The 26607-nt window shown below is 41.3% G+C and overlaps 1 protein-coding gene across 1 annotated transcript in view; it reads left to right on the plus strand.

Moving 5' to 3' along the window:
• Nucleotides 1–1122: 1122 nt before the first annotated feature.
• abcc12 (ATP-binding cassette, sub-family C (CFTR/MRP), member 12) overlaps nt 1123–26607 on the plus strand; it is a gene marked incomplete at both ends in the record, with an annotated part of 28739 nt that continues 3254 nt past the window's right edge. The window contains 16 exons of the mRNA XM_079257005.1: nt 1123–1220; nt 1312–1458; nt 1539–1686; nt 11330–11566; nt 11678–11851; nt 13331–13478; nt 16364–16512; nt 16641–16748; nt 17242–17472; nt 17558–17629; nt 17755–17879; nt 18737–18809; nt 20205–20408; nt 23605–23739; nt 23963–24059; nt 25144–25194. Coding sequence (XP_079113131.1) covers nt 1123–1220; nt 1312–1458; nt 1539–1686; nt 11330–11566; nt 11678–11851; nt 13331–13478; nt 16364–16512; nt 16641–16748; nt 17242–17472; nt 17558–17629; nt 17755–17879; nt 18737–18809; nt 20205–20408; nt 23605–23739; nt 23963–24059; nt 25144–25194 — 2197 coding nt within the window. The remainder of the gene's footprint in view (nt 1221–1311; nt 1459–1538; nt 1687–11329; nt 11567–11677; nt 11852–13330; nt 13479–16363; nt 16513–16640; nt 16749–17241; nt 17473–17557; nt 17630–17754; nt 17880–18736; nt 18810–20204; nt 20409–23604; nt 23740–23962; nt 24060–25143; nt 25195–26607) is intronic.

Below are 26607 nucleotides of genomic sequence, written 5' to 3' on the forward strand. Positions count from 1 at the left end.
ATGAGTTGCTCAGTCTTTATGACTTTAGATAGAATAAAGTGTTGATATAAGAGCCATTTTGTCTCTGAGGTCAGTTTTTTAGTCAGTGATAATTAATTTTATTTTATTTTAACACATCTAATGCAGGATTCAGATAAATGTAGTTGGATCAGGATTATTTTTATTTAGTAATAGAGGGGTTAGAGTTGGTGTTTCTCTGCCATGCTGTTGTGTTTCAGAGTAGTAGCAGGTGTTTACATAACCCCTGTGAACTTAGGGATTATTTAGAAACTTTCTCCAAAAAGCCCCGCGTCATTGTTACTGTGCACCCTGCTGATTGATTTTGTAATGTATGCAGAGAGCTGCATGCAAAGCAAGAAGCTTTTTTTTTTTTTTTTTTACAACCGATACTCGTAAACTGACAGAGTTCAGAGTAAATGTACGTTTAAGTTCTGCGATTTCAGCTCCATGAATTTACCACGCAGTAAATAGAGCTTACGCAGACTCATCACGCTGATTGTGGGTTGTATCCAGCTGTGGGAACTTTGACACAGTGTGTGGAGGTGAGAGGCAGCCATGAGGAGATACCTGTCATTCATTGATGGTTTTTTAATGTTAAAGTTATGAAACAACACTTAATGTGTGTGTAAAGGTCTCGCTTGAATAGATGTTAAATGTTTTTATATGACTTCCTTGTTCCTTCGTTGAATATTTGTGTGAAAATAAGGATCTGCAGGCGGTGCGAGTCGAAAGATGTGACATGTTTGAGACGTGACGGCATCCTCCAGGCTCATTCTGTTTGCTGCTTTTGGCTGGGATTATACTTCCTCTCCATCTTTTTCATTTCAGGACAAAATGAAGACAGAATATTCTTTAGAGAAGAGCAGCGCTCGACGAGTCTCTTTTGTAAGTCCGCAGAACAAACAGCTGCCATTACCAGAGTGTTCCAGACACTTTAAACAGGCCTGGTCTCCTTTCCTCCCCCCATTGTTTCACCTGCATCCTGTGTTTCTGTTGCACAACTGTTTGATCTGCTCTTTGAGACTTGTAAGCTGGGATGAAACCATCTCTGGCTTTCTGATTCTCCAGACAGACGATGGTGTCCGATGGAGAACTGGATCTGAGATGTCTGGTCCAGAAGACATGGATGCAGCCAACAATACAACAGGCCGACCTTCCTCGTTTGGAAAATACCACCGCAGTCTGCAGACCCTCAAACCCTTTCGCTGGTCCTCTTCGCAGTCAGTTTTGTTGATCATCGACTTAATCTTTGTGTATTTTTGGATGTTTAATGCCTTCAGTTAACTGAGCTTCCTTATTCTTTATGTTCAGATCCCATCCTGTGGATAATGCCGGCTTCCTGTCGTTCACAACCTTTGCCTGGATGACCCCCATGATGTGGGCCATGTTCAGAAACAGGCTGGACTTGTCCTCTCTTAGCCTGTCTCCGCATGACGTGGCAGACACCAGTGGAGAAAGGTCTGAGAGTCTTTCTGCAGATAAATAAACAGCTGGAAGTCAGACCTGTGGAAATGAACCCCCCCTCACTGTTTCTGCAGGCTGCAGAGACTCTGGGAAGAAGAAGTGGAGAAGAAAGGTCTGGAAAAGGCCTCGCTGCTCCGAACGGTCCTCCGCTTTCAGAGAACCAGGCTGATTCTGTCAGTCTTTATCGGCATCCTGGCTATGATGGGAGCCTTTTTCGGCCCGGTGAGTCATCATTTCTATCATGACAGCAGCTGCGTCTGCCGCCGCCCCATCTGATGTTTGTCCCAATGTAACAATCACAGTAAATCATTTATTGTCCATGCTAATGGAGTTTCCCGTTTTAGCTTTTCAGCTTTATGGGAACTTGGAGGAAAAATTAAATTTAGTCTTTTTAAAACAAAATTTTGGATCATGTTTCCTCACCGAGACTGACGTGAAACTTTTCCAAACGACGACAAACCACTGGGGCGTAGCTATTCTCTGTTAGCTGTTTACAAATTAACCCTTCAGTTCAGCATGTATAATATTTAATGTATACAGTTTCTCAGACCTTTTGCATCACTTTTTAGCAGAGGTATATAATCCAGGGGCCATAAAGTCATGTTTTCAGATATAATGATGCATTTAGAACAGATGTTTTTACTAACAGGCTCATCTACCTCCCAGTGGAGCTGAGTTAACTAAAATCAGATTGTTTAGTGACTGGTTGGAGAAGCTGCTGGACAGGACTTTTACTTCATGGCACCTGGATTATACACTCCGGCTTTGCTCAAAACCCTGTTGAACACAATCGATGCTTGTCTTCTGCCTGTGGTGGTTACTGTTTGTGCTACAACCACATATCACATGGTAACAAACCTTAAAAATTAGGGGTAAAACTTCAACGCATACATTATGAATAATTAGTTACAAAAAAATTAACAGGTTTATAAAAGTCAAAGAAGCAAAACAAATGACTTTAATTGTAGTTTGCTTTCCAAACAACGCAGAACGTTTGTCAGCGCATGATTTCCTGGTACAGATTACACTGTCACACGTGTCAGAGCTCAGCTATTACGGCGTCGCCTGCTTACCTACTTTGGCACAATATTTAGCGAATTTTCAGACCACCTTCATGGAAAAAAGTGGCTAGCAAAACATGATGAATTTTTCCCCATCCACCATCCTCCTCTCGGTAAAGGCAGCTTCTGATCCGTTGATGAGCGTCGCTTTGCAATAGAATCGGCTTAGACTTATGTAGGACAATAAGAATAATCAATAAAACTGCTCCTAAAGAGCACACAGCAGGATCGTTTTGGAAGTCGGGACTGCTAAAATTGCAAGACTTGGTTGCGTTGAAAACATTAATAATTATGCAACTAACCATTTCTTGTTGCCACAGGGACTACAAAGTTGTTTTATTGTAAATGATGAAACAAATTGACGAAATTGTTATTTTAAACACCCTTTAGCAAAAACTACACTCAAACAAATCTCAGTGGTTGGTGTAAAACAATGGAACGCACTTAAAAGTGATTTTAAAAGTTGTTCAAATCCTTCTCAATTTATATAGTACACACTAAAAATGTATAAAAAGAATTCTTAAAAGGGTTAAAAAAAAGAAGTATTTTTCTGCAGAAACAAGAAGTATCTGCCTGTGTTTTGTTCTTAGTGTTCACTGTAGATGAGGCGATCCAGGTGGTTTACTTTGAAATGAGAATGGGGTCGGGTTAATAAGATTAATTCCTCTTCCTACCTTGATTTTCTCTTCTTTTACATGAAATGTACTACAATTGAGAAGAGAATAAAAAAAGTTGAAATGAAATTATATGGTGGAAAAAGGTACTACAAGCTTTACGAAACCCAAAAGTTTGTCATGTTTTTGCCACCCTGATCTCCTGGCGCTCATCATTGATTACTCGATCCACCTGCTGGCTTCCTAATTGCCTCTGCTACCTCATTCAGTTCACCTGGTTTCCTTTTCTCTCACTGCCTACTTAAGCTCCCTCCAATCCCTCCTTTTCTGCCAGATAATAATCAGACCTATGTCTAGTTTTGTTCCAGCGTTCTACGGATTGTTCCTCAGTTGCCGACCCTCTGCTTCATGCCCCTGGATTACCCTCCTTGCCTTGCCCTCGACGGATACCGCTACCTTTCGGATCTTCTGGTTACCGACCCTGCCTGTCTTTGGATCTCTGAGCCTTGTCTTTGCCTGGATGAGTATTTTGCCATCCTGTTTACCTCCCAGCTGTTGCCTGGTTTCTTCTGCAGACCACTCCCCTGGACTGATCTTCTGTTCATACTCCTCCACCAACAAACTGGTCATTTGTCCAGAACTCCCTGTGTGTGGCTGAATTACGGATCCTCAGGGTAACTCATTACAGTATTATCTGGCCAACATGGATCCATCGTCCACACAGGAGTGGCGCTCATGTGTTGAGAAGTCCATCACCAAACTGGAATCAAGTATGCAGGACATGATGACTATGTTATCTAACCTCTCCTCAGTTGCAGCTCCACTGGAAGGTGCCTCTGTCCAAGCTACTGGATCATCGTCTCTTTGCCAAGTCTCACCTCGCCATGAACCATGTCTGACTCCTCCAGAGGTATTTTCAGGTGAGCGGAGTCAGTGTCGGCCCTTCATTACCCAGTGTGAGATCCATTTTGAATTGCAGCCCTCTTCCTTCCCGTCAGAACGGGCTAGGATTGCCTATATGATTTCACTTTTTTCAGGGAAAGCCAAGCTGTGGGGAACGGCTGAATGGCAGAGAGACTCGCTCATCTGCTATAATTACAAGGACTTCACAAGGGAGCTCATCAGAGTCTTTGACCCAGTTCCACCTGAGAGAGAGAGGCTGCCCGGGGTCTGTTAGCCCTAAAGCAAGGCAAGAGGCGGGTTACTGACTATATAATAGATTTTCATACACTCTCAGCAGAAAGCCGCTGGAATGATGAGGCGTTATGTGACGCTTTCTATCAAGGACTTAATGAGGAGATTAAGGACAAACTGGCTACCCGGGAAGCTCCGAGATGTCTGAACCAGCTGGAGATGCTCTCCTCCAGGATCGATCAGAGGCTTCACGAACGCAGAGTGGAGAGGAGCCGAACCTCTAACAGCCTTCGCACTACATTAAGGCCCGTGTCACAATGTAATCCCCTGGCACAATCTCCTGTATTTCCAGCTCCAGTAGGGGACCCTGTGGTTCCCATGCAGATTGGACGGACCTGCCTGACACCACAAGAGAGGGCACGACGTTCAAAGGAGGGATTGTGCTTCTATTGCGGAGAGAGCGGGCACCTGGTTCACCGGTGTCCATTAAAAGACCGGACTCAGTAGGAGAGAGGAGGTTCCTACTGAGTCAGAAGTTGGTGAAATCCTCTTTAGTCTCGTTACAGGCACAACTCCTTATAAATGGTCTTCCTGAGCAGGTTATGGCATGTATCGATTCTGGGGCTGATACGGAATTCATTGATGCGGGCTTGGCAAGATCTCTTAACATTCCATTACTACCCACCTCTAAGAAGCAGAAAGTATTTGCACTTGATGGTCACGTGCTGCACCAGATCACGGAAGAGACTGCGCCTCTCGTTCATTGTTGGAGGAAATTACCAGGAGATGGTATCCTTCCTTGTCATCCATTCCCCTGAGCTACCCATTATTCTTGGTGCTTCATGGCTGCTTCACCACAATCCGCACATTGATTGGAGGACAAGTGAGGTCCTGAGCTGGTCATCCTCTTGTTATTCCACATGTCTTCTAACGGCTAATTCACCCTCCGCTGAACCAGTTCGTCAGGAGACCTACCCAGATCTTTCTAAGGTTCCTCCTGAGTATCACGACCTCAAGCAGGTATTCAACAAGCACTTCAACTTCTCTTCCTCCACATCGTCCCTATGACTGCTCCATTGATCTTTTACCCGGTACCTTCCCTCCCAAGGGCCGTTTATACTCCTTGTCAGGACCTGAGACTCATGCCATGAAGGAGTACATTGAAGGGGCACTTAAGACTGGAATAATACGCCCCTCTTCATCTCCTGCTGCTGCAGGGTTTTTTTTTTTTTTTTTGTAGGAAAGAAGGATGGAACTCTAAGACCATGCATTGATTACAGAGGACTAAATGACATAACTATAAAGAACCGTTATCCTCTTCCCCTTATGAACACTGCTTTTGATCTCATTCAAGGTGCCACCATCTTCACCAAGCTGGATCTCAGAAATGCCTATCACCTCATCCGCATCAAAGAGGGAGATGAGTGGAAGACTGCATTTAATACACCCACAGGGCACTACGAGTACCTTGTCATGCCTTTTGGCCTAACTAATGCTCCTGCAGTTTTTCAGTCCCTAATTAATGATGTTCTCAGAGATATGGTTGGACTATATGTTTTTGTTTATCTTGATGACATTTTGATTTTTTCCAAAGACCTCCCCACGCACCAGAGCCATGTCCGCACTGTCCTTCTCCGTCTTTTACAGAATAACCTTTTTGTAAAAGCAGAGAAGTGTGAGTTCCATCGAAGTTCTATATCGTTTCTGGGCTATGTCATCTCGCCCAACAGACTGTCCATGGATCTCAGCAAAGTTTCAGCGGTGAAGGAATGGCCGGTTCCCCAGTCTCGTAAGCAACTTCAGAGATTCCTAGGCTTTGCCAATTTCTATCGGAGGTTCATAAGAAATTACAGTTCCATCGCCTCACCTTTGCATGCTCTTACTTCATCTAAGAACAGGTTTATTTGGAACACAGCGGCGGACCGTGCCTTCTCTCGCTTAAAGGACTTGTTCACCTCGGCACCTGTCCTCCACGCACCGGATTCTGATCGGCAGTTTATTGTTGAAGTGGATGCCTCTGACGCAGGAGTGGGGGCTATTCTAAGTCAAAGGTTTTCTGATGGCAAGACTCATCCATGTGCCTTCTTTTCAAGAGGTCTCTCCACAGCCGAGAGGAATTATGATGTGGGAGATCGCGAGCTCCTGGCCGTTAAACTGGCACTCGAGGAGTGGAGGCACTGGCTGGAGGGGGCTAAGCACCCATTCATTGTGTGGACGGATCATAAGAACCTTGAGTACCTACGATCGGCTAAGAGACTCAATCCCAGACAGGCTAGATGGTCCCTGTTCTTCAGCAGATTCAACTTCTCCCTATCCTACAGACCAGGAACTAAGAACACCAAGCCGGATTCTCTCTCAAAGCTTCATGAGGTTCCAGAGGAGGGACAGTCCGAGGGTCAGAATGACTACATCCTTCCCCATTCTGTCCGGCTGGGGGTCGTCAGACTCGGTTTGGAGAGAGAGATAAGGGAGGCCCAACAACAACACCAGATTCCTGAGAACTGTCCCCAGGGTCGCCTCTTTGTTCCAGTGCACCTTGTCCCAGAGTACTGTCATGTTGTCACAGTTCTCGTTTATTTTGTCACCCAGGTGTGACCAAGACTCTGTCAGTAGTACAGAGTCGCTTCTGGTGGGAGACCTTGGTCCAGGACGTCAAGGAATTCATCGCTGCTTGCCGTGTCTGTTCCCAAGCTAAGTCTTCTCGACCGCCAGCTGGTTTTCTGCGTCCGCTCCCAATTCCACGTCGTCCTTGGTCTCATTTGTCAATGGATTTCATCACAGGTCTGCCCAACTCCAAGAATCATTCAGTACTACTTACCATAGTTGACCGTTTCTCCAAAATGACTCATTTGGTTCCTCTTGCCAAGTTGCCGTCCTCTAAGGAATTAGGGGAGATCCTTGCCAGGGAGGTATTTCGTTTACATGGACTTCCGGATGACATCGTCTCTGACAGAGGTCCCCAATTTGTTTCTCGATTTTGGAAGGAGTTTTGCAACCTTCTTGGGATCCAAGTGAGTCTCTCCTCTGGGTATCATCCACAGACGGAGCGGGTCAACCAGGAGGTGGAGACTAAGCTACGTATGTTGTGTGAACGGGATCCCTCAATGTGGTCGCAGAACATTCCTTGGGTGGAATATTCCCTTAACTCGCTCCCCTCCAGCTCCACAGGGCTCTCTCCGTTCTACACTGTGTATGGATACCAGCCACCAGTCTTTGATCTACAGGAGATTGCCATCACAGTCCCCTCGGCTCACTCAGCAGCACTGAGATGTCAGCGTGTATGGCGGAGGGCTCGTTGTGCCCTGTTGAAGACGTCTGCAGTGTATTCTCGGGCTGCTAATCGTCGGCGGATTGCTGCACCGGAGTATCAAGTGGGGCAGGAGGTGTGGTTGTCAACCAAGGACCTTCCCCTTCGGGTTGAGAATCGCAAGTTGGCCCCTCGCTTCATTGGCCCTTTCCCTATAACCAGGGTGGTTAACCCCATGGCTGTACGTCTTCGACTGCCTAGGACCCTGCGGGTTTGCCCCACTTTCCATGTCTCCCGTATCAAACCTGTGTTCTCTTCCCAGTTTGCACCCCCCTCCGGGCCCCCTCCTCCCGCCCGGTTCATTGATGGGGGGCCTGCCTACACTGTTCGTCGTCTACTCCGCTCCCGGCGGCGGGGCCGTGGGTTGCAGTACCTGGTTGACTGGGAGGGTTATGGGCCGGAGGAGCGCTCTTGGGTTCCTGCTCGTTTTGTTTTGGATGGGTCCCTTGTTCGGGATTTTCATCTCCGCCATTCTGACATGCCTGGTGGTCCGTCTGGTGCCGGACCTTGAGGGGGGGGGGTACTGTCATGTTTTTGCCACCCTGATCTCCTGGCGCTCATCATTGATTACTCGATCCACCTGCTGGCTTCCTAATTGCCTCTGCTACCTCATTCAGTTCACCTGGTTTCCTTTTCTCTCACTGCCTACTTAAGCTCCCTCCAATCCCTCCTTTTCTGCCAGATAATAATCAGACCTATGTCTAGTTTTGTTCCAGCGTTCTACGGATTGTTCCTCAGTTGCCGACCCTCTGCTTCATGCCCCTGGATTACCCTCCTTGCCTTGCCCTCGACGGATACCGCTACCTTTCGGATCTTCTGGTTACCGACCCTGCCTGTCTTTGGATCTCTGAGCCTTGTCTTTGCCTGGATGAGTATTTTGCCATCCTGTTTACCTCCCAGCTGTTGCCTGGTTTCTTCTGCAGACCACTCCCCTGGACTGATCTTCTGTTCATACTCCTCCACCAACAAACTGGTCATTTGTCCAGAACTCCCTGTGTGTGGCTGAATTACGGATCCTCAGGGTAACTCATTACAAAGTTGAAGAAAGATCATTAACTTTGTCATTTAATAAAACATCATATAAGACCAATTTATATGTGGACCGAAACCTACATGTTTAACAAACTCTCTAATTATTATTTTAGTCATTTAAGGTAATTTATATTGAAAACATTGATTATCTTACATACTCTGCCTTCAGGGAGACAAGCACGTATCATGTGCTCTTATCAATGAGCAGCAAGGGCTGCTGGCCCCTCCCCAGTACAAAAACATAACCAGCACTAACATATGTTAACTGTTTGATTGTGTCAATGCTTTTAAATGTGTTTTCCAGACATTACTATGTCTTGACTTTACAATATTAATGTGTCTGTCTATTAATTGTCCACTAAAATCCATTTAAATTAAATTGATTTTGAGGAATGCAATGAAATAAAATCTTCTCGCCATCTTTTATTGGGTCGAGCTTTAAAGTTTTAAAAGAAATAACCTTGACACCTTGGTCCCTGGAGGTTCCTGTGATTCTCTGACCCTGGGAGCATTTTTCCATATTGTGGTTTGTTTTTTTTTTTTTTTTTGTCTACTTGACACTCTCTGTCAACACCTAAATGAACTTTTTAATTCATTAAAAATTCATATTTTCAAGAGAAGCTGAGTTTTAAGCAAATGGGTAATAACTTTATTCTCCTTATTTGTGAAAAGTCTCACATTTGTAAAGGCAACACATAAAGGTGTTGCCTTCACAAGAGCTCCAGGCCCCTGTGAATGTGTGATTTGTGCAGGAAGAGGGGCATGTGTAGACAGGTTGAGGGGGGAGGGACACATGGCAGCTGAGGTTGATGGACATATCATCATCCAACTGTTTTTGAATGTGCTAATTAAAAAAACTGGATGGTGTTTCTTCTGTCCTGTCCATTCCACAGTTGATATTTTTTTATTTTTGTGTCCGAGCATTGACTGCTATCGGGGTGTGAAAGAGATTTTACGCAGTTTATAGTAAAAATACTCTTGGAAAACATCTCCTAACCTGCCTAAGCTGGGGTAGGTTATCTCGCTCAGAGACAGTTTTTCACTTTGGGTCAAGTGGTTCCTTGTCCTGATAGTCGTCTGTACATTTTGTAATCATGAACAATAAGAACTAGAAAAGCACTTGGAGAGCACAAACCTCCGCCAATGGCCAATGGCCCTTCCTTACAATGTAAAGAATCCTTTAAAAAAATTCCTGGATCCAATTGGTGATCCAGATCACCACCAAAATTAAATCAGTTTTTACTTTTCACATTTCCAACAACTCGTGAAAATTTCATGAAAATCTGTCCAAATCTTTTCGAGTTATCTTAAAACAAACAGATAAACAGATAAACGGCAGGTAAAACATAACCTCCTTGGCGGAGGTAAATATAGTTAGACCCCTCAGTTTACTGTAACTCTGTTAAAACTTTGACCAATCAAAACGTTCGGACCAAAATGGAGTTGTTAATTTCTTATATTTTGAAAGCTTCTTCTCCCGGCTCCCCTCATCCCCCTCCAGCAGCGCATACCTGATAGCCACACCTTGCATATAAACAATGTGTTAGGATGAAAATACAAAGTAGTAAAGAAGAAACTCGTGGTTGTGTTTGACATGCAGCTTTACCTGACTAATAAACTGGATTTAATTTTGTTGTTTGTTAGCATCGATATCTCACAGCACACAAGCGACAACGAAGCACTCCTGTGTTTTTTTTTTCCTTCTTTCAGTCGGGTAAATGTTACGGTGGTGTAAACATTTTACTGCCAGGTGCGGGTAGTAATGGGTTAAAACAAATTACCTGACCCATCGCACGTCCATACTTCTGGTTGAAACACAATTGCTATGTTTACATGGGAGTTTTAATTCCTCTTTAATTCCAAATAAAAGTTAATTCCGCTTTACACTGATGAAAAATGACCATGTAAACACTTAATTCCTAATGCAAATTTCTATTCGGAATTAAACTGAATTCTGATGTAAGTGGCTGGTTTATTGGCATTTTAATTCCGAACTATTTAATTCCTCTGTCATGTAAACCTTCATTACGCTTTAAGGTAAGTTCCGGTCGTTCTGCACATGCTCGTTACCTTGTTCTGTCCCGATGACGCCCGTTGTTTTGCCTCCTGTGTTCGGTGGTCTATCTTTCTTTTTCTTAGTTGCTGCAAAAAGTGAAGTAGTGTGCTCGTGTTGAGCTGCTACTTCACCTTTATTATAAAAATAGAAACTGGTACTTATTATGTAGTTTTTACAAGTTACAACTGAAAAGATGAAAAGCAGGGAGCCACATTTGTTTATTTCCAGTATATGTCATACGTCACGTGCACCCTCTGTCCAATCAGAACCCTTCCCAACCCGCCGCTCTAAAGTGAAGACATGTTTCATGTAAACCTTCATTCGGAATTATTATTTTCATGTAAACTCTTTGGATTATACATTAATTCCATATGATTTAATTCCGAGTTATTAATTCCAAATGAAAAAATATCATGTAACTGTAGCCATTGTATTGTCTTCTTTTCCATGTTTTGAGTTTTGTATGTTAATAACGTGAGCTCTCTACTATCATAAGAACTTCAGTAAAATGTACCACGTGTCTTTATGATACAGTTTTCTCTCTACATACAGTCATTCCCATGTTTCATAATTAGTGGAATTATAATTATTAATAACAATCTGCAGCTGCCCTGATTATCTGTAGAAGCCTTCAGACCTCCTCTCCTCTCTGTCTGCTCAGGCTGTCCTGGTCTATGAGATCTTGAACTATATTGATTACCCAGAAAAGTCCACCGTGACCCATGGTGTTGGTTTGGCCTTCGCTCTGTTCACCTCAGAGTTCTGCAAAGCTTTCTTCATATCCTTGCTGTGGGCGATCAACCTGCGTACGGCAGTCAGGCTGAAAGGCGCCTTCTCCTCCATGGCCTTTCAGAAAGCCATCTCTCTGCGGCTGCACAGCGGGTTTTCAATGGGAGAGGTAGGAAACAAACTAAATCAACCTGGATTCATTTCAGAAGGTCAGAGTTGTGATGTTTTCTTCCACCAGCGCATCTATCTGAAGTTCTTCTTCTCTGCTTTCATCATCCAGATGATAAATGTGTTGACCAACGATGGACACAGATTGTTTGAAGCGGTCTTGTTTGGGAGCTTCACGCTGTCCACGCCCGTCCTCTTCATCGTGTGTATTGTGTACGCCTGCTACATCCTGGGCTACACGGCGCTGACGGGAGTCTGCACCTACCTCATCTTCGTCCCCGTACAGGTCAGCCATTTTATAGTTAAGCCAGTTAAAAAGGAAACATGCAAAATGTAATTAATTATCCAACAAAACATTCAGGTTTGATATTTATCAGAATGTTTTTTATTATTTTATTATTTTGTTATTGTTTTCATTATCATTGATTAGTTTATAACCTGGTGTTATTAGATGTAAATCATAGACTATATAAAAAGATGGACGGAGCCTCCGTGACGTCAGCTGTAGGTTTCTGAAGAGTTAAGTTGAAGCTCGGTGGGCGGTTCCTACCACCGCCATCTTGGCAGAGGCATGCACGTCGTCTCACCTGGAAAATATAGATATGGGCAAAGAGGTGGAGCTGAGAGGGGGGCTGTGAGCATCATGGTGGATGATTGACATCTAGATAACTCCGAGCTTTCTGTTGCTAGATAACAGGAGCTAACCAGCTAATGGGGGTAAACGGGCTAAAGTTTAGTCACGTTGTTAACCGGCTAAAAACCGCGGTTGTTTTACGTTCTTCTTACTTGAAGCGGGAGATCGGGTACCTGTCAATCAAAAGGACACGCCCCTAAATATGCTGAACTTCGAGATTAAATTACTTTTAAATGGACGAGTTAAAAAAAATTCACTCCCCCCACAGTTGTCATGACGGTAAATCAATCAATCAGATACTAAAGGGGAAATTCACAGTTCAAGCCAGCTCGTCCAAGGTTAGCAATACAGACATGTGACATTAATGACAAAAGAAGAATGCAGAACCAAGCTAAAGCTTAAGCCACGCAACCAGTTTTTCACTGGCGCCGCCTTATAACAGGTAAGAACAGAGATACATTAGGATCATGGGGTCGAGGGGAAAAAGGTCATGTAACTCCGGGCCGCGCCACTAGATGATGCAGTCCGAAGAGAGAGAGAAAAAAACCTCGTACACTGAAGCACAAACTCAAACAAGACACACAAACTCCAGGGAGACGGTGAGTCATGTTGGAGGGGACCAGGGGTGGATGAGGAGGAGGACAGAGTGTCTGTGAACATCTCTTCTTCTGTTCTCCGTTCTGTTCCGTTTATTTCTGCTGTTGGTCTTTTTAACAGGGGAGTCTATGGGGATTCTTTCTGTTTTGCAGCCCCCAGTGGAACTAGGGGGAACTGCAGTTCTATGCACTTCAGCATAGGCTTCACTTTTAACCGCTGGAGGCTCCGTCCATCTTTCACATACAGTCTATGTTGTTAATGCATCAGGTTTGGTCCAAAAGGCTCCTTTTTGTCTGGCGTCCTGTACAGATGACAACATAACAGTAACATAACATGATAAAAAATCTGAATGCTGACCAGCTTATTTAAATCATGATTAATGTATCACTATTATAAAATCTCTAAATTGACCTTTTTATTTCCCCCTTTTTTCCTGACTTTGTTTTACGGCTTACTGTCTTTTTCCTACTATCTATGATGAAACCCTAAAGGTGACTTTAGATGAAATGCATTTGTGTTCCTTTATCACTGCAGTTTTTCTTGGCCAAACTTATCAACAAATTCAGATCGAAAGCCATGCAGATAACCGACAGCCGCGTTCGCACAGTGAATGAGATTCTCAACAGCATCAAGCTGATCAAGATGTACGCCTGGGAGGAATCCTTCGAGAAGAAGATTGCAGGTCAGTTACTCCGTGGTTTGCTACTGGATCAGGCATCCCCAATCTTGGTCCTCAAGGACCGGTGTCCTGCAGGTCTTCCATGTGTCCCTGCTACACAACACCTGATTTAAATCAATGTGTATCTAGCAGACATGTGCAGAACTTGTCCGAGTCTGACTCAGGTGTGTTCCAGCAGGAACACTTGGAAAACCTGCAGGACGCCGGTCCTCGAGGACAAAGGCTGGGGATGCCTGTACTGAATTAAACAAGTTTTCTCCCACAACAAACACCTGGACTTTAGTGCTATACGCTGCAGGTTATAGTTGTTTCCCAGCTTTAATGCACCTGCATCAGCTTTATGGATCAGTAACAGGCTTCTGTCACCATCACAGTGTGAATAAAAAATATGCCAAGACAGCTTTACAGGGTCACATCCTCCAAAACATTATATTATATTACATTACTTTAAATTAGATTCTATTCTATTCTATTCTGTAATAGTACATTATATTATAGTATATTGTATTATTTTATATTACATTACATTATCATATCATCATATCATATCATATAGTATAGTATAGTATAGTATAGTATAGTATTTATATTATGTTATATTATATTAAATTACATTATTATATTATTATATTATAGTATAGTATAGTATAGTATAGTGTAGTATATTATAGTATAGTATAGTACAGTACAGTACAGTATAGTATAGTATGGTATGGTATTTATATGATGTTATATTAAATTACATTATTATATTAGTATAGTATAGTATAGTATAGTATAGTATAGTATAGTATAGTACAGTACAGTATAGTATAGTATAGTATGGTATTTATATTATGTTATATTATATTAAATTACATTATTATATTAGTATAGTATAGTATAGTATAGTACAGTACAGTATAGTATAGTATGGTATTTATATTATGTTATATTATATTAAATTACATTATTATATTAGTATAGTATAGTATAGTATAGTATAGTATAGTATAGTATAGTGTTGCCTTATTCCTTGTTTGGAAAAATACAAAAAAATTGATGTACAGCCAAGCTATAGATCATCCCATCCATCCATCCCTCCATCAATCTATCCATCTATCCATCTATCCATCCCTCCATCCATCTATCCATCCCTCCATCCATCTATCCATCCCTCCATCCATCTATCCATCTATCCATCCCTCCATCCATCTATCCATCCCTCCATCCATCTATCCATCTATCCATCCCTCCATCCATCTATCCATCTATCCATCTATCCATCCATCCATCCATCATTCATCCATCCATCCATCCAGAGCAGCTGCCTAAGCAGGGAAGCCCAGACTTCCCTCTCCCAGCCACTTTCACCAGCCAAAAGATGTAATTGTGTCCCTCCCAGAGGGACATGCCCAGGTCTTCTCACCATCTGGCTCCTCTCGATGCCCTGAGCCCCTCCTGGATGAATCCCCCCTCAGAGAAAAGTCATTTCAGCCGTTTGTATTCCCGATCCTCTTCTGTCAGTCACTACCCACAGCTCGTAAACACAAGTGAGGGTAGGAATGTAAATTAACTGGTAAATGAAGAGCTTCACCTTTTGGCTCAGTTTTTTCATCACCACGACTTACTGATGCAGAGTCTGCCTCACTGCAAGCACCGCACCGATCCACCTGCTAATCTGGCACTCCATCCTTCCCTCACTCATGAACAAAACCTGAGATACTTGTTCTCCACTTGGTGCTGGATCATATTCCCGACCTGGAGAGGTGCATGTATGTATACACATACATGCACTCACATACATTTATACATTTATACATATATATATATATATATATATATATATATATATATATATATATATATATATATATATATATATATATATATATATATATAGATATATATATATATATATATATATATATATGTATATATATATATATATATATATATATATGTATATATGCACACATATTTATACACATACACGTACATACATACGTACATAATTCAAAGTGTTACTGTCCTGTATTTATGCAAAATATTTTTCAAAATACCTTTAAATTGAATAAAGTTTGGCATGAATTCATGTGATCCCAGCCATCTGACTGGTGATCCCTTTAGCTCCGAGCATCCAGCCTGCCCACCTCAGTGAAGCATTGTCTCTCAATCTATCCTTACTGAATCTCCATCATGTTACCACTTAGCAAGAACGTCCGGGTTAGGTTCAGTTGAACTAGGCCAGCTGAAGGTCCAGGACATGTGGACCCTGCGTCCTCATAGACCCCTTGGTTCAAAATGATGCAACACAGTAAAAATTGAACTTGTTATTTGGACCCATTTCAAAAGAGGCTGATATTCTCAATAAAATGTAAAAACTGCTCTTTTTCTGCTTCAAAACGCTGAATTCCCATTTGGTTTACATCATCTGCTAAGTGTTGCATCCTGTTCAGGTTCACATTAAGCACCGCATGCTGAGACATTTGTATAAATGGTCATAAATTCTGAACAACCACGCTGTCGCCATCATGCCCCACTGCTCTGAGCGGGTGCAGCAGAGTCTATCTTAACATGTCTCATCACCTTCGTTTACATTTCAAATTCATGTTGAAGTTTGGATGTAGCAGGTGGGATTATTACGTAAATCAGGAAAGATTAAGCAGAAATTCTTTGATATTTCACATGCTTGCAAACATTTGGAAAGGCCTCTTGTCAGTGGTGCACATTTTGTGAGGCCCTCGAGGTTTAAAGCTTTCATATGGTTTTGTTTCACATTGAAGAAAACAAAATATCTACCAGTGATAAAAGGGCATTCATCAGGATAAAAAGGGGCAACTGTGAAAGTTCTTATCTCGATGCAGATTTACTTCAAGTAAAATAAGCCATTATCTGCTTTCCTACAGGTTTAAGGAAAAGGGAAAAGAGAGAAATAAAGTGGGTGAGTTACGTCCAGAATGCCAACACCAGCATCACCAGCATCATCCCCACCATGGCAACCGTCCTCACCTTCCTGGTGCACACTTTGTTGGGACTGCAGCTCAACACGTCTGAAGTGAGTTTAGCAGAACTGTTGCAGAAAGTTCTGCATGAACATTTCTCACAGAGTTCAACACATCAGCTGTCTGTGTTTTCCATCATCCTCTTATGTTTTGTTTGAGTGTTTCTCTCTTCCATCACCAGGCCTTCACCACCATCGCCATCTTCAACTCCATGAGGTTTTGTCTCGCTCTCATGCCTTTGTCTGTGAAGGCGCTGGCTGAAGCTGCCGTGTCCATTTCACGATTACGGGTAGAATCTTCTACTTTTACTCTATTTACTAAAACACACATGCTGATGGGTTAACAGGAGGTAAGATTTTAGTTAGCAACAGAAACAGAGTCCATGCTGACACCTAAAAACACCAAACACTTTCAGCTTACATCAACTTAATTTCCTCTATATGTTTTGATATTTGAATTAATCTTCAATAATTATGAATATTTTATATTTTTAAATATTGATAATTTATTTAATTAGTATATCTTTAATTATTAAATTCTTTCATTTATTCATTATCCTAACCACTTGTTCAATGAAGGGTCACGGGGAAGCTGGAGCCTATCCCAGCAGTCTTTGGGCGAAAGGCGGGGTACACCCTGTACAGCTCGCCAGTCCACCACAGATTGTTAAATTAAATTAAATTAAATTTTGAAAAATAAAATAAAACAAACTTATTTTAAAAAGATCAAATAAAATTTAATAAAACAAAATACCTAATGAACTCAACATATGTCTGTTTCAGAAAATATTGCTGATCCAGAATCCAGAGCCGTATCTGATCCAAAAGAAAGACGGCAGCTCAGCCATAGTGATGAAGAACGCCACGCTTTCCTGGAGCAAACCAAGCAGCCCGCCGCTCCAGCCAGCCAGCCAGGTTAATGGGGGAAAGGAGCAGAAAACAGATGAGATATCCCAGAATGGAAAGACAAACACCCTCCCAACCCTGAGAAACATCTCCTTCACCCTGCCGAAGGCGCGTTGCTCCTCTGATGAAGATTAATCAGGTTTCCTGGACTCTGTTTAACACGAACTAATGATGAGTGTGTGATGTCCTGCAGGGGAACCTGCTTGGTGTTTGTGGGAACGTCGGGAGTGGGAAGACATCACTGATCTCCAGCATTTTGGAACAGGTTGCTTTTGCTTTAATCCTAATCACATATTTCCTGTCTTTTCAAGTCCTAAAATACTTTTATTGGTTGTTTTCTTTATATCTAATAAAAGAAGTTTCTCATCTCGTGTTATTTTTGCCTTTTAGATGCACCTTCTTCAGGGCTCCCTCACCGTTGATGGGACGTTCGCCTACGTTTCCCAACAGGCCTGGATTTTCCACGGAACTGTTCAAGAGAATATCCTGATGGGGGAACCTCTGGATCAGGCCAAGTATTTACACACTCAGATTCCTGCCGCCACATACGTCACGCCGCTCATCTGTCACCTCTGACCTGCACAGACTATAAAACAAGGCTTAGATGTTTTTTTTTTTTTTTGTTTTTTTTACACATGCGGCTTTGAAGGTTATCTCACCTGAAAAAGGTTTAACTGGGAGTTTAACTGGGAGAAAGTTCCTCGTATCTCTGTGAAGTCTCATCTGGCAAGTTAGTCAAACACGAGCAGAGGTCGTCTCCGTTATCTGACAGCTTTATCATCGCAAAGCCGGCTCATGCTGCCAGAGATGGCGAAACACCGACTGCTGATCTGCACACAGCACACAGACTTCATGGAGAGGGAGTTACCATCACATGATGTGGCGTCTCATAAACCACCAGCCACCGTCTACCAGAGCAAAACTACATGTTGTATATGGAAACAATATGATTATAGTCATTTAAATATAAACCTGCGTCCTTGAGTCAAAGCAGTATCATTTATTATTATTGCTGCATGCAGTAATATTAGATTGGAAGATTTTCACATCTGCTTTAAGGTTGGATGTGTGGTGTGTTCAGAGATGCTATTCTGGCTATTTCAGCTGGTTGTTTAACTTTCTGTTACCTTCTTACCAAGCAGGATGTATTTATCCAGAAAACTGCAGCTCCCTGCATATTTTCTTTCTCTTAGACTGTTGTCCGTCATGTCTACATGACTAAATGTATTCAGCTGCTGCCATGTCATTGGCTGATTTAACTGTTTGTATAACAAGCAAGTGAACAGATCTATTAAGTTGTGTGAAATGACTCAATGCTGTTGTCAAGTTTTTAAAAAAAAAGGATATTTTTTGCTGTCATGCTACTCTGCAGATATGACAGAGTTTTGGATGTCTGCAGTCTCAGAGCTGACCTGAAAATACTCCCATACGGTGATCAAACTGAGGTAAGTCCTATATTTCTTATAGAGGATCATAAACATGCTCTGTTAGGTAACTGTATGTAGGGATACTCAGTTTGCAGAAGCATCATCTGTCAAAGAGAATCAAATGAAACCTTCTGCTTCTGTGCATACCAGTCTGTAAAGAACCTGCTTCAGCTCAGAAGCAGAAACTCTGTGAGAAATGTGAATGGCAACAGGTCTGGAAGCACCCATCAGGAGCCTTTATGGTTCAGAATCATGAGATTTCCGAACCTTCAGGACACGGTTTTGTTGCCTGGATCTAATTACAGCATTTTGTTCCCTAAAGTTACCAAACAACGACTGAGTGTAACTGCAAAGTTAAAACCAGAGGTCTATCGGGTTGACGGATCCCCAGACCCCGCTGGCCTTCATGTGTGTTTGTTTGCTGAATGAGAGCGCTTGTGCAGGTCAAAGCCTGTGCTCCTGCAAGTTGACTCATTTTTATTCCTGGTTAACAAAGTTGTTATTTTTCTTATTAAGCTGACTCATCAGACCTGTTATTTATTCAGTGCAGTTCCCGAACAGTTTGATTAATATGCTGCTTCTTTAACAGAATCAGTTACTTTTCAACACGACCGAATGACACCCAGATGACAATAAACTCATGTTAATCTGTAACAAATAAATGACAGAGCTGTTCACTTACAGTTATAACAAATTACAGAAAATAAGTTGTTCAGTGACAGAAAGGCAAGAATCTGATTCAGAAATTGCACTTAAAATAAAAAGACACTTAGTTGCATTAACCTTCTGATGCATTGTGTCACCTATTGAAACACTATTTTCTACTATATTCATAATTGATTATGGTATATTTTAAAATTTTACCACTTCAATGGACACGAGAGTCACCCAACACACTGCCACTCACTGAAGAGTAAACAATATAGTCTAAAAGTTCATATACAGTAACATATTTACCAACTTTACCTCTGTGATAAACAGGACAAGAAACAATATGTAGTCAATTATTACAGAATAGTATAAACATAACAATATATTTGATAAATGTCTATAAAATAGATAAAATAAACTAAATAAAAGGTGAAATAAGATTGAGACAAAATGTCTCTGTACTTGTCTGTAGGAGTAAACTATTGCATGTAAAAAATGTGGTATTCATTTTTGTTGGTTAATTGGGTGGAATTTATTGTCATTTTTTATATTTCTGCTTTGATATTAAATAACAATAAAACATTTTATATATAGAGCACTTACAAGATACTTAAATATGATTTACAAACAAACACAGTTTTAAAAAAGCTTTAAAAAAGAAAACAAAAGAGAACCAATGGATGAAATTAAATTATAGTAAATAACATTTTAGTAAATGTGAAGTCCTGAACTTAAAGTAAGTTTTTGCTGTTTTGGTGTCAGATCGGAGAGCGGGGCCTGAATCTGTCTGGGGGACAGAAGCAGAGGATCAGCCTGGCCAGAGCCGTCTACTCCAACAAGGACATCTTCCTCCTCGATGATCCGCTGTCTGCCGTCGATGCTCATGTGGGAAAACACATTTTTGAAGAATGTATAAAGAAGGAGCTCCAAGGAAAATCTGTCATACTTGTTACACACCAGCTGCAGGTAAAGTCCACTGACATGACTTTAGTTTAGGTAAAAATATATTCAGTTTTTCTTCTTGTTGTTAAGAAACCCTCAGATGTTTCAACAATATTTATGATACCTAACCTTTACTCCCTGGACTTCTCCACATATTAACTACATGTCTGTCAATAGGGTTCATTTGAGTATGTGTTTTCCCTTTTTAGTTGTTGTGTTTGCCTGTTTTTATTTTTCTTTTATGGTATTTTTAACTCTGTAAGGCACTTTAGTCAGTATTTACTGTGCTTAAATGTGCTATATAAATTAAACTTACTTCTTTCACTCCAAGAACCGTTGGGAAATACTCTTAAATGCTATAAAAACTTAGAGTTGTAACTTGTAGATTCATGTGCAACTTTATGTAAAGCTGGGGTAGGGGATGTTGGGGAGCTTGCAAGATGTGAAAGTGGCGCCATGTTCCCCCCTTGCTCATTCCATGATCTGAGGCTTTTTTCTTACCTCCACCAAGGAGGTCATATTTTTACCGGCGTTTATCTGTTTGTGTTTAAGATAACTCAAAGTTAAGGACAGATTTTAATAAAATTTTCAGGAGTTGTTGGAAATGTGAAAAGAAAGAACTGACTTGTTTTGGTGGTGATCCGGATCACCGTTTGGATCCAGGAATTATTTGAATGCCGTTGCGAAGGTTTGCGCTCTCTGAATGCTTTTCTTGTTCGCAGCTTTTTCCAACAACAATTTTCTCATTCTTGGCTGTTTAGCAGGAAGAGGCAAATAAATATAAGAAATGAACAATATAAATTCGGCCCAAATGTGTAAAATTTTGATAACTTTGTATGACACCTCCACTGAATACGCGTGGTGGAGCAGTAAGACTCTATCTGAATGTTATTTTTAGTTAGTTAATACTACGGTCAGTGAGAATTTTAACGCCAAATGGCTGCATTGTTTTTGTTTATTTAAACACGTAGTTCGGCAAGTTAAATGACTCTGTTATGGGCGTTACCATAGCGACATCTTAATCAATGGGTTCAGATCAGCTAGCTTTAAAAACAATTGTTTATTCTATTCTATTCTATTCTATTCTATTCTATTCTATTCTATTCTATTCTATTCTACAGTCATTTTGCAGACACTTTTATCCAAAGTGACTTACATACACACCCGATAGGCACATCAGGGGGCAGCTTGGGGTTTAGTGCCTTGCCCAAGGACACTTCAGCACATAGTCAGGGAAAGCCTGGAATCAATCTCCCAACTTCAACATAAAAAGTACATTGATACCAACATAAAATAGTTCCTATAGTTTAGCATGAACTGTGGTTCAAGTCCTAACCCCCGTATGCTGCTGCAGGCCTGACGGGGGAATGATTTTTTTTAGGGTGGGGGGTGGGGGGGGGGGTCCCAAGCCAGAATTAATGCAGAGGGTTGGAGGGTGTAAAACATGAGCTCAAAGTTCAACTGTGCGATGAATCGCTGTGACGATGCCTTTCGAGGGACAAGCCAAAAGGGAAACAACTATTAAGTTTTGTGGGAAAAAAAAAAACTCATACAAGAAAAAACAAACAAAAACAAAAAACATCACTTTACATGGTATAAGCAGATTAAACAACGTGGATCTGTACATCACAGGATTTTAATGCACCATGTAAACCATGTCATTCACAGATCTGAGTTGTTTAATCCTTACTTATGTTTTTACTAATGACAGCAGAGTTATAGTTTGTTATTTATTTATTTATTTATTTATTCATATTTGGCTTTGGTTTAGGTTACCATAGTGACGTTCTGCTCATTGCTGTTTAGTTTTTAATGTATTCAACATTACATAAGCGTAGAGCTGTCACCCAAATGAAAAAAGGGACCTTATCAGGTTATCACGTGATACTTAACATGAAATAACGTGGTACGTTTCATGTTTTTATAATAAAACTGTCACATTATCACGTGTTAAGGTGCTATTTTTTCCATGTTGGTGATGGCTCTACGCATCTGTACAACTTAAAATGTTTGTCTTTATCTTGGTCTTTTTAGTTTCCTTATGCTATGTTTCAAACCTTCTACTTCATATAGTTGCGTTGGGTGAGGGCGGGGCGGGTGAAGGAAAGCTAGTTTCTTCCAGCCCGATGGTGGAGGTGTCCTGAGTGTGGAGCAGAATTATCCCCACAGTGGAGGTCTGCAGCCAGACTCTCTTCAAGCAGACCAGACTGTACGCAGAATCAGACCTGGGTTTGTTTCAAGCGGACCAACAGTGCCAGTGGAAATGGGCTATTAGTATTAAAAGGACCAGTAAGGAAACCAGAGTATGTGACCTCTGAACCCTCAGGTGGTACAGCGTGAGAAATAATGGAGGACTATTTAACTCAGGAGGCCATAAAGACAGCTGATACATGTTCAGGGGTCACATGAGTTCATAGCTGCTTTTGGGAAAAGCTGACATCTGATTTTACATGCTAAGATCATAACGAACATCCAGGCTGTTAAAGGTTTGTGTTTGTGAAGTTAACATTGGTTTTCAGGTTAATAATGATATAAGATACCATTCATGGCTATACATTGTCCCATATGTTAGACGATTGAGGACATACATCGTTGCAGCATGTTTGCCTGGGAGGAAAGCAGTTCTTTCAGCAGGAACATGGAACAAGACGAGACTCAAACAACAACCACTGACAGCTTAGAAGCTGCAGTCTGGCATAACAACAAAATGGACACAGATTTCTCTTCCAGAACTGGAAAACTGTCTCTCCTCAGCTCCCAGTTTATTAAAAAGTGTCATTTAAAGGAGGGGTGATTACCCTGATAGGTTTTTCTGTGCATGCTGCTGTGATCAAAGCTGAATTTTTTAGATTTTGTAAAGACAACAAAGCTTGTCTGTGAATTTGCTTCTTCTTTAGACAATGGGTGGTGCCATTTGTACTAGTATATTTTAATAATTATTTAAAAAAAAAAAAAAAACAATCTGCAAACCATCGTGCTGGGTGGTTTATGTACCGTAATAGTTTGCATCAGCACTTCCTCAGAGAGCTACTTGACGCGTCACATGGTGCTGTGGTGATCATGAATGGTGGAAAGTATTGCAAATGTCTACCAGATAAGGATCAGAAAGGAGCCCTAAATGTGCCAGTAGATGCAACTCCTATTCAGACTGGTCTGTAGGGATCGTTTTGCAGAGCTGAGCTGCTTTTGTTTACATGTGTGTCCTTTCTTCGGTCTTTAGTACTTGGAATTTTGCGATGACATCCTGGTGCTGGAGGACGGGGAGGTCCGGGAAGCTGGAAATCACCGGACGCTGATGAGAGCCAGTGGACGCTATGCTCAGCTCATCAGCAACTACCAGATGGAACAATCCAAAGTAAGACTGGCTCAACATGAGCTGCAGCTCTGCTTCTCACACCGTCTTCTTCTTATTCAACTCCATCTGTAAAGCTGTCTGACTTTGTCTTTATTGTTTTACAAGCTCCAACACAATAAACAGAGAAGTCAGCAGTAAAACAAGGGACAGAGTGTCCTATAAACTAGGTTATTTTAAGCAGACTGAACTGTGACACTGTTTTCCTGATTCTCTTCATTGTCAGACTCAGAAAGAAGAGGAGGAGGTGTTGTCCCAAGATGCCGCCCAGCTGAAAGACGATGAGTTCAGGGAGCGTGCCGACAGTGGGATAGTTAACCCCGGTATGAAAACACGGAAGAAAAACATTTGTTTTATGGGATAACCTTTCATGCTTCGCAGTAGAAAAGCACGGAAAATGACTGAACGCTGCAGCTAATGACAGAGCTCAGGGTCAAACTTGATAAAAAAAAAAGCAAAAAAAAGTAGTTTTGATCAATAACAGAGATATTGTTGGATTAATCTTGCTCGTGCTCATGTCACAGTTCTCTATGAAATGTATAGAGAACTGTAAACTAATGCAAACAGCAACAACAGCTTTATGATACTGCTGTGAACTGACATGAGAGGATTCAGACTTTTTCTGCTTATTTTAGCAGCAAGAACTGCACCACAGTAATCCATTACATGTTTACTGAGCTGAAGTCCTCTGATTGGTTGATCCAGGGTGTCTCGTAATTGAGGGCTGGGAGAAGGGGGATTGTCATGGTGGGGGTTAACTCAGGTTTTCAGGTTGTTATAACCCCTTTCAGATGGTACCTGAACAAGAGAAACAGACAGACATCATAAGAAATGACAAGAAAGACTTGATGTGGGGTAAGGGATGATGGATGCAGAGGATGACAGCTTGTGGAGGGATGGATGAGGAAGAAAACGTTGGATGGGTGAGGGAAAGTGAATGAGAGAGGCTAGTTAGGAGACCGAGCCAAATGATGCAGGAAAGGGTGAACCAGGACCAAGAAAACTCAGCAGGTGATTAGAGGTGAGGTTGAGATGCCCCCTGTAGGCTCCTCTAGGATGTCATAGCTCAGTTACGGCATTGGCAAGTGTTGTGTGGGCCAAATGGGCCAAGTGGGCCAAGTGGGCCACATGGTCATGTGGCCGAGTTTTGGCAGCCACACTCTCATGAGGTCGACGCTGAGGAAAAGGCCAAATATGGGCCAAAAACAAATAAAAAAAACCTGCACATGCAAGCCATATTTGATCAGGTGTATGTTTTAAATTGTTATGTTACATATGTGGGTGTGTGAAAGCTTGTGTTTTATCTTTAAAATGAAGACTAGAAGACTTGATGCCATATAATGTGCATTAAACGGGACATATTTGTGAAGATGTAATCAGCAAAATAACATTTATTTCTCCTTTCAGCGTTTGACATGACAGATGAAAGTAATGATGGTGCGACGGCAGACCAGAAATGTGAGTGTTTATAAGAGTTGTGTCCACATGTCACACAGGAGTAGAAGTCAGGAAGCAGAGACCCACAAGTGACAACAAGAAGGCCTGTTTTCTTTTATTAAGTGTCTGCTTTTGTTTTTATATTCTGTTAAATTATTATCATGATCAACATTTAACTCTGCTCACGCCTTCATTAGTTATTAGTCAGAAAATAGTTACTTTGACCCTTCAACATGTTTAAATGGAGCTGATTGTGGGTGTGTAATGCATATTTTTCCCTGAAGGCTGAATGATATACAGCATTTCTATTAGCTTTCTTCGAATCCTCAGTTGTTTGGGATTTCTCCTTCATTTGGAAATATTTTCCACAAGAAAAAAAAACATGAAAATAAGTGAAAAATTGCAGTAGAAACTCCTCTGAGCTGACATGAACTCATCTACGACTTTAAAGATGCAGTCTTTAGTAAAACCAGCAGAAAGTGAACTCCAGGTTTATCAGGCATGAACAAAATTTGAACACGTTTAGACTTAAAGAGGGAGCTGACAAGATTATTAAGAAGAAAGATTATAAAAACAAAGCCAGACACCTCTACAGGAACCTGAACATCTCTTATTACAATAAAATATACTGTTGTGCTTATATGTATTCAGCCCCTTTCATTAAAGAAAAGGCTGAATTTACAACAGTCACTCAAATAACTGGAGACTTAAAAAAGGAACAATAACTAAAAATTTGCAAGAATATAATTTAGTAATATAAGACACTGTTTTTTCATTTAACTGAGTTGAAGAAAGAAAAAAAAAAAAAAATTGGTCCTGGACAAATTAGAGCACTTTTCTGTTGAACAGTGGGACAAAATACCTGTCAACAGGTGCAGAAATCTGACTGAGAGGAACAGAAAACACCTGACTGGAGCGGAAACATTAAAGCATTGTTCAATTAAATATTAGTTTCTGAGTGATGTAATATGTCATAAATTATCTTTTTTGTTTGCTTTTTGAAAAAATATTTCTATTGAACCAGAATTAGAAAATAATGTAATGATTTTCATAAAATTTTTATTTATTATTACTTTAGTCAATTTCAGCTTATTTTACAGGCAGCTGTTTATTTCCTTCTTTAATGAAAGGGTATGAATAAATATGAGCACAGCTGTATTTGAATGATGTAGAACTGACTCTTTAGGCTGGTAGCATATTTCCCTGAGTCATATTTTGGCCAAACTGTGAGATCTACTTAACTCTACTCTCTAAAAAGTCCCGAGTCACCGTGCATCATCATTTCTGAAAAACTTAGCATGTGACTCAGGCAGTTATGGGAACAGGTGAGGTCGTAGTTGCAGGCAGAAGGGTCATGAGGCGGTCACTGGGGACCTCTGGTGGGAAGAAACGGTGACACAACAAGCTAACAAGCACTGAACGTAAAACATCTAG

Source organism: Telmatherina bonti (genome assembly GCF_933228915.1).
Source record: "Telmatherina bonti genome assembly, chromosome: 1".
Taxonomy (NCBI): domain Eukaryota; kingdom Metazoa; phylum Chordata; class Actinopteri; order Atheriniformes; family Telmatherinidae; genus Telmatherina; species Telmatherina bonti.